General features: G+C 42.7%; 1 protein-coding gene across 1 annotated transcript; it reads right to left on the bottom strand.

The window, feature by feature from the left end:
• Positions 1 to 5945: 5945 nt before the first annotated feature.
• KIF2B (kinesin family member 2B) lies at positions 5946 to 8350 on the bottom strand. Its single transcript, XM_074922407.1, is given in 5 exon segments — positions 5946 to 6158; positions 7141 to 7574; positions 7577 to 7854; positions 7856 to 7888; positions 7890 to 8350. Coding segments are annotated over 5 exon segments (1419 nt in total).
• Between the last annotated feature and the right edge of the window lie 1114 nt (positions 8351 to 9464).

Raw genomic sequence — 9464 nt, 5'->3', positions numbered from 1 at the left:
TCTGCTGCTGGGTGTTGCCAGCCTCTGACTGTCCCCAGTGTGGAAGATGCTGCACCTGCAGCCTTGCCCGCAGTGTGGCTGGTGTGCAGGTTTCCTAAAAGCAACATCTTCCAACACTCTCAGAAACAGGAGGCGCCTCTCTTTGTGCATCAGTCCACACTGATCTGTAAATTAGGCTGTGACAAAACGAATTAGATTTAATTTTGCATAGCTGTCCAATAGCATTACTACATGTGTTACTACATAATTCTTTGAATCGATAGTTTGACTTTGCATGCCTGCATCTTCTGAAATTGAGAAAGATCAGTTCAATACCTGTAGGCAGCTGCTGAGAGTGGCACAGATGTATATAATATCGAACAATAGATGTCACTGTTATGCCAATAAAAATGGGTTATATTTACAGTTGTTGGTAGTTTCAACCTCCATTGCACAAATCTGCTAAGTCGAAAGTGTAAAGCCAGGGCACTCACTGACACATGATACTTTTTTAAACATGAATCCTGCACTTCCTTGTGCTTTTTCATCTATCAAATTACGCATAAAAACTCTAAAATATTTTAAAAGCCAATTTAAACAAAATAAAAAATGCATTTTCCTATAGCTTTAAGCAAATTGGTCACACAAGAATAGCACCACTACCCAAACATTACCATGAGTAGGACCAAAAGAAAAAGTGGTGTGGGAAGCTTAACTGAGGAAATACAGAAATGGAAGTATTTCTGCTTAGACTTCATTCTTTCAGAGGGGAGGGTGGTGTATTTGCTTTCCTTGGAACAATTACATGGAACTCACCAAAAGGGAAGGACCAGATTATAAACTGTAGTTTGTTGAGAGACAGGAAATGAGGGGGAGGTATCACAGGCAACATTTTGGTTTACAATCCCACAGAAGCAAAGTCTGCCGAAGGAGTGAATAGGTATCCATACCTCATGTCCTATTTCAAGAGGTTCTTAACACTGCTTGAAATTGGTATAAAATTATGAAAATTAGACTCTGAACAATACAAGAAAGTCCAGACCAGCGTGATACTCTTCTGCTCAGCTGCAAGCAAGACTTATGCAGAGTCAGCTCTCAGGTGATGAACAAAACCAGTGAAGTCTAACAAATGAGAATGCATGTAAACATCAATTTCAGGACGAGACACCAGGGAAACTATGCAGGTTATTCCACAGTGGCTGTTCACCAGCTACTGTTCTATTCCTCAATATCAAGAACACAATTCACTGAGAGAAAATGTCTGTGCTCAGTGATTTCGCTCAGCCTGTCTGTAGCCATAACACAAGAAATACAATGCTTCTTTGTGACCAGATGATTTAGTCAGAAAAAGTAGACAAGTGTTTTCGTGCACAGTGCTGTCATCAACCTGGCCCCAGCCAGTCCCAAGAAGAAGGAGGTTCCTGATTTTTTGCTTCTTGCCATGAGTTTGGAAGACATAAATTAATTGAAGTAAAACCTGTCTATAAAAATAAGAAAAGCCACACGGTAGATTTTCATCAAACCTCTTTCATCCAGAATGTGAAGGAGACCAACTATAGTTTCTGGATAGACAACACCTGAACTGCACACACAGGTGAGTGTTCTTTCAAACAAACCCAACAATGGTATCTATATAAATGCCAGATCTTGATGATGCAGATTTGATCACGCCTGCTCAGGAAAAAAACAGTATTACAATGAGGAGGGCAGCTCCCTCCATCCAGTTCAATGCCTGAAGGAATCACCAGGAATTTTCTTTCTAATTTGCAGACAAGCCCGTGCTTGCTATTTGGACAAATCTGTTTAAATCTGCATTATGATGTAGATTTAAACATGTCTGTGCTTATTTACCTAAGTACTGCAAGTTTTGCATGTAAGGAGAATCCTTACATCTCAGTTTTCCTCTTCCCTGGTTTATTTTTTCCTCTTCACTTGAAATCATCTCCTCACATGTCACATCCCAGTCTCTTGCTGAGGAAATGATTAGGAGGTCACAAGAAGAAGGATGACTCAGTATAAAAGTAGAAACGAGGTAAAACTTCAAGGAACAATCTGAGGAATAACAACATTGTTTCCATCACATATTCCTCGTAGCGTTAACGGACCGAGAGAGACAGAATACCAGGTGAATTGCTTCAAAACATAATGTCTTCCAACATACCCTACGAGATATTACCAGCTTCTGTAGAAAAATAAAAGGAAAACAATACAAATACCTCATAAATCATAGCTGAGGTGCATATTTCAAAGATTCACAGGATTCTGATACAAAGTAGGAAATGGTATGGTTTGCAATGTAAAGTTGCCTGATAGCACAGAGGAATTTCAGCCACAGGCTTTCACAGCTTGAGAAATGTAGGTATTAAACCTCAGTATTTTACATGTACTTTTATAGCACCAAGATGAAGCATGCTCCTGGACACAATGACATCGAAAATGCAAAATCTTAGCATCTGTGGAAGTACAAATATTGATGTGCATCACTAAACATATGTTGCTGACTAAAGCTATTATTAGCGACAACAGTCATTCTTACTCTGGAAAATCCCAGTTGCCTTGGGCTTTGTCTGAGCAGAAACCCGGCGAAAAATCTGAATAAAACCCTGCGTTAGCCTCATGATAACAGGCTGAGCTGTAATACTCAGATAATAATAAAGCCAAAAATACAGGGCTAAATTCAGCCATGCTTACTTGATGCTAAATTGAGCAAACTGCATACCGCCTGCTGCAGAGGCAGTACCAGAAGGTGTCTTGTTCTCCCAGATTGCCTTTGCAGGGTACAGATTATTTTGATCCATTCATTACAGCTCCCATTTCGACTGGCACCTCAGAACTGAACTGGAAACTCCAGATGCTGCAGTTTGGGAAGCTGGGGGCTCCCGCTGGGACTGAACCTCACTCGTGTCCTACGGCACAAGGCACGCAGCTACCAGCAGCAGATCTTGTGCCGGCCTCTTTCACCCAGCTCCCCCTGCCACCTTCCCACAGCAGCATGGGGCCACTCCTGTCCCAGCCTCCTGCGTTCCACAGCTGAGCTCTCCTAAAGCCACATCAGGCTGTGGGCTTTCTGGGCCTGAGCTCAGCCCCTTATGTCATTCCCCTGGACTTCCATAGAAACAGAGCCAAATAATGATGTCTTCAAACTGTCAGCAAACCACCTGGTTATCAGAGGTACTGAGAAAAGGGTTTACCTTTGCACAGGCTTGATCACAAATGCCTGAGCCATGAAAAGTTTAAGTAGAGTTGTACTGCCAATGTCAAGCTTTTAAACATCCTATTTCTGCTTCCAGAATTCACGAGATTAACTTTTTTTTCAGCATGGTCTTTCAGTCTAAAAGCATTTAGATTGTACCTTTCCAAGTTTTTTTTTTTTCTGCTACCAAGAAGTCTAAAAGATTAATTAAACACCCCACACACACACACCCCCAATTATGATTCCAACCAATTAAATAATTCTAGAAGGTACAAGAAGAATGAAAAAACCTACATTTTGTGAGATATGGGAGGTGCCAATGCTGGCAGAAATTCTGAAAGATTGTAAGATACATGCAACAATATTATTGCTGACTGCCTGGTATGGAGAGTCACAGCTAGAGAGGCAGTTTGAACAGGAGGAGCAGATGGGAAGTCAAGTGGATATGAGAACAGAGGGCAAAGCAACTGAAAGTTTCAAAAAGCAAGTGGATGAATCAATTTTATTTTTCAGCTGATGCCTATATTATGGGTTGGACTGTCCTGACTACTCAAGGGAGCATATAGGCATGCAGTTGCTTTAGACTGAGGGAATTCATACCTCTGAGGACTGCCCAGGGAAAACATGCAAGAGTTGGAACAAGCGATAAGGAAACCTAACAAGGAGTTCAGCAGAGTTTGTATGGAGGCACTGCAGCACTGCTCTGACTAAATTAACTGGCAAACGCTAGAGAAGTGTGGAAAATAAGAAACTATTTTACAGCCAAAGCTGTTCCAAGCTCAGAACTAGGAAGGTAGCAGCTGGAAAATTAGACCAACATATATATGTCTGTCTGTTTATCTATCTATTGTTGCAGTGGGAACTACTATCACTTGTTGACAGAGAAGGTTCTGAGAGTGTATATTCAGTCCTTATGAAACACTGAAGTCAAGAAGAAGCATATGAAGTATTGTGGGGCGGGGGGTGTTTTTACTTAGAGCACCTAAGTATTGTGTCTCATAGCAATGAAATTTCCCCTAGAAATGACACAGGTAGAAAGAGGACAGGTTTAAATCCTTGCAGCATAACAGAATAGCAGTATTTATGGTTAATTATCAGGCGTTAAATGATTAGATTTAGCCAGGTTCTATTTATACAATGGTTGCTTTTCTTGTTCATTCAGCAACAATAAGTTATAAACAAAAACGCATCCCATAAAAGTGTTTCAGTTGTTTAACAGGCTAAGTGAATGGCTGACCGCACTAAAATTAATTAGGGATCTTTATTTAATTGAACATTCATGCTCACCAGAGCAATGCAAACCTAGAACCCAGCATGCTTATCTGATGCTTTGGCCAACAAAAATGACAATGAATTTTCATTGTATCTGTGAACTTTTATGGGTTGGGCTCTATGCACACATGAAAATATGCTTAAACTACATTTCCAAACCCACAATACAAAGGGGTATTCTGTGACTACAAACGCATGGAAAACAGGCAGAAGTCATGCTTAAAGTCCAGGTAATAGGAAGAAGGGTTCTTCACTCTCTACATACACAGGATTTATGCTTAGAAAACAAAGGAAAATATGCAAATGAAGATCAGCAAAGAAGGAAAATAGGTTAATCAACACTTCATGTAACCAGAAAAATGGGAAAAAAGGTTAATTTAGTTAATTCCTTTTGCATCTGCTTTAGAAAGCAGTAGGGTGTGCTCATGAGTCACCTGCTGAACTTAGTTGCAAACAGCCTCCTGAATGGGTGAGTATAAACAAAGAGAGAATAAAATTCATTTTCCTACTCACTGCAAACCATCCTGCCCTGGTATGACTTTGTTCCAGCTCATTAAAACTGTGTTTCTAGAACAGTGCCCAACTCAATTAATTCATATTCTTTTTTGCCAAAACAGTTCATGCTCATGATTTATAGCTAACGCATGGCCACAGCATGTGAACAGCAGGAACTTGGACCTGGAGTAAGGACCACAGGCAGCCAAAAGAGTGACTCTATCATATGCCTTGTGTGGAAAACACTTTCTACACCCAGCTAAAAGGGAGACTGCTAGATAGTCCCAGGCAAGAGACCATGGAGGCAGTGTGCTTTCACATCCTTACCCCATGGTGGGGTACCTGGGCTTTACAGCCTGCTGCCCTACTATGTCCAACACCTCAAACACAAGAATGCAAGAGAAGTGCCAAGAAAGGAACCTCAAAGATGTTTCTTTTCAGAAAGGAGAAAACCCTTTCATGGTAAATCCCTGCTGGAAACAACACACTTTTATCTAAATCTGGCAAGTAGTACCTATGTCTCACTGCATCTCTGAACACTACAAACTGCTGAAACTAGAAATACCAAACCAAGCAGGATGCCAATAAATAAATGCTTGTAAAGTGCACTGAAGCTGAAAAGCATGGCATATTATTATTAGAAATGACCAGCATTTAAACAATGTTTGGTGTCTCACAATTTCATCACTGAAAACAAATTTCTGGCTTGGTTGAAAGACTGCTGAGGTTCTTCTGGTGGTTTGATCAGATTTCAGATCAGATGTTTAAAATGTTCACTAGCGTACACTGGTGGATGGGACAAACAGGCAGAGAGAGCTCAGATGGCATGAGGAAATCGAGGGAGATTATAATCAATTAATTAGGCATGATTTATACACTTTAATTTATTCCACTTATTTGTTATCCTTTCAATATTTTATATTAATTTCCAAATTGAATAATAAGCATAGATATGTGCTTGATGCTTTAACCTCTCTACCAAGAGCAGTTTTTGCAGAGTTTCCCATCAGGAGTGATGCTCCAGTCTGGGGCTGCTGCTATCGCACTGATATGCGCTATCAGATAGCGCTTTGTTGGATGCAGCTTTTCTGACCCTTTGATCCGGCAAATCTCCTCTCATCAGGCCTCTGATACAGGGCACTGACTCCCCTGCTTCCCTCTGCAAACCTTGCAGGCGTATCTTCTCCCCACCGGTCAGGCAATTGCCATGATCTTTAGCCTGATTTTTATGAAGGCAGGTTCTAGCATCTTTTTCTTTTCATGTCTCATGAGAACATAGTTAAAAAAGAAAGATAGAGAGAAAGAGAAGGGGAAAAAAAGTGAGCTATGCTATAAAAAAGCCACTGCTTATGCCATGACAAAATAACCCTCATTTCCCAAATGTATCATGCTCAGAAATGACAGTGCTTTGCACTCCAACGCCTTTTTAAATCACTCAAAATGCCTCCTACCCTGGGAATGCGACTTTCATTTTGGTACAGTTTGACAAAACCCTGGAGCAGGCCCCATCTAAGGATGTACATATATATGTGTGTGTGTGTGTATATATATTTTACAGGCATAAGGAGGAAACATGCTCAGATGAGGTAAGATACATTTTCTGTAAATTCTTGCCTTTTTCTACACGTTAGATCCTCACAACTGCACAATTTTACTTTCTACCGTGAAAAATACCTGGAAACAAGACTGTACTATTTTCCTACATGTCTAACCCACTATTTTCAAGGAAAAAAACCTGATCAGAATATCCTTGCAGACACTATTTAAGATTTTTTAAGTATTTGAGTCACTGGGCAGTCGACGCAGTGGCATCATAACAGCGCTCATTTTGCAGGAGTTTCAGGTCCATGGGTCTCCAGCACAGTTTACGACGTATGGGATCTCTTCATGCAGCTCGGGTTGCTGCTCTGTTCTTCTTTGCAAAGAGCTGACTGGAATAATCTGACTTTTTCTTGGATCTTGGTCAGGATAACAATTTTTTGATCCAGGACTGATTCAAACTGTGCAGCATAAAAATCTATATTGTGGTCCATTTCCCCAGACACTTCTAAGAATACTTTCAACCACTGCAGAGATTCCCAATGTTTCTCCAGAAGCGTTTTCCCACCCACCTCTTTTCTGTGTTTTCCCCCCAGCACTGAAAGCAAATAACGGGGGGGGGGGGGGGGGGGGGGGGGGGGGGGGGGGAGGAGAGAACTTGCCTTATGCCTGAACCCCAAGATGGCATGGCTGTAGGAGGAGTGAGTGTCTTGGCCTGACATGCGACACTCGCTACCCATTTTGATTAGCTTGATGACATCTTCCACGCTGGTGACTTCTTCCTCCCACAGTCCCACCGTTTGGATCTGCCATTTACCATCTTGCAGCGCTCTCAGCTGCTTCTTCCAGTTCAGAAAGACAAACGCTTTCCTCCCATAAATCTCAGAGAAGGTCCCATAGACTCAAAGCTCCAGTGCCTGGCAGCTGGGGTCCTGCAGCCTGCAGAAGACATCCTGGGCAACCAGGACGTAGATTCCTTTGGAGGACTCAGCATTCTTAATAAAGAAACTTCTCCTCGTGGTATGTGTCTTGCTGCTGCCTGTCTGGCCACAGGCAAAGCAGGTTGCCATGCTCCCCTGGAAGATGGTCTTCACCAGGGCTGGGTGGTGTGCCTGTACACCACCTCATTGGTGGCACAACCATCGAAGGCATAGTCAAAGCGGAAGACCTGGTTGTCCAGGTACCATGTGAGGTCCAGCCTCTGCTTAGCTTCATGCACCATCAATATGTCCTGGCAGGACACTGACACTACACTGAAGTTGAGCTCAGCCTCCTGTTGGTTCAGTGGCCGCTTCTGAACACACACACAGACGCAATGGGGCTGGCATGGTGTGGTGGCCCGGAGTGCCTCCCAGTCTGGGTGGCTGCTGCACTTAGATCATGGCCATCACATCAGTCCTGAGGTGAAGCAGTGGCCTGCTGGGCTTGCTGCTCCTGCATCTCCAGCCACCAGTGTTCCCACTGTTCTTGCAGATGTTCTGCCTGCCAGGCACATGGTGATGTCCATCTAGGTCTGCAGCCCCTGGTGCCAGGTTGGGCAGCCATGGGGCCCCTGCTGTCCCCAGATAACTTCTCCACTTTGATGGGCTATAAAACAGCCGCTCACTCACCAGGCTCAGGTCCCTTTTTTGCTGTCAGTGGGGCCTCAATGCTGGTCACGGAGATGCTCCTTGGGGCCAGGTGAGGTTTGAGAGCAAAGATGAGCTGGAGATCCATCTGCCTGCTCTTGTTGGCCTCTTTCTTGAGCCACTCCACGGTGATGCTGAAAGTGCTTTCATGAAGCTCCGTCACCAGTGCCGGGTAGATGCACCCATTGCTGCACTTCATCTCCACATAGTTGCCCAACTGGATGTGCCCAACCTTCCCAGCCATGCTGTCCCTAAGCCCTGGCCACAGCTGTGGGGTGGAGGAATGCCCCTGGCTGGGGCAGGCAGAGCTGGAACTTGACCTTGGCCATGGAGGTCCCATGGGGCTCAGCACTACCTGTGCTCGGCACAGTGTCACACTGGCCCCAGTGGCCCCTGGGAGGCTGTGGAAGGGCTTCAGCTTCAAGGTTGAAAATATACAGATGTTTTTAATCGCCTGCTATGGGTGGAAGGAACACAGAAAGCTGCCATCACCTGAAAAGGCCTATTTGAGTTTCCAGGCTGGCGCGCAGCTGCTGTGGCACATCGTGTCTAATTAGATCAGTCACGATGTGTTAAGCTAATACCAGTGACACAAGAATTTATAGCAGTGACACAAGCGCAGAGACTCCAGAGAGCCTTTTTGTCCTGCAGTGACCACACAAAAATGCAGAAAACAAGACGTTGTTTTCAATTACCTTGAACATAAATTTTGAATTCTTTTAAAGGGCTTTGCATGCCTTGAAATCCCACTTGAGAAAAAATAGGCTTAATAGAAAATGAATGAAAAATAAAGAGCTGCAGCGCGAGTGCAGTAGGTACATCTGCATTCACAAGGAAGAATTTTATATCATTTTGATAACCGGAACAGCTGATGATATTTTAAATCCATTTCTGCAATGCTTTTCAGTAATCTGGATTTCTGAATAGAAAATTTCAAAGTTCTGGCTACATGAAAATCTTTTTAACATCTTGTATTACATAAGATTTTTGGTTCATTTTGGCTGGTAGATTCAAGACCTCCAGTGATGAGGACTGTTATTTACAAAAATATTCAAATGATATGGCAGCCTTAAGAAGAATGCTTGCATAAATAGTGGTAAACTTACATAAGCTTGAAGCAAATAAAACCAACTCAGAAGGTTTATTTTAGAAAATAATTAATTATCTCCATTTGTTTTTGCCTTTTGACTGGTAACTTAAAATGATGAATTCATGAAGTCTGAGATCGCCAATACTTAACAATAAGAAGAATCTTGGATGTCCTTATTTACCAACCCTCCTGTTGAGCCAAACCACCAATTAAAGTGTGTTATATTTCTTGAAGGAGAACAATTAATATTCACATTTTTTTGTCTGGA

This window comes from Athene noctua, chromosome 18, assembly GCF_965140245.1.
Source record: "Athene noctua chromosome 18, bAthNoc1.hap1.1, whole genome shotgun sequence".
Lineage (NCBI taxonomy): Eukaryota > Metazoa > Chordata > Aves > Strigiformes > Strigidae > Athene > Athene noctua.
This window is presented reverse-complemented; position numbering and strand designations above follow the sequence as displayed.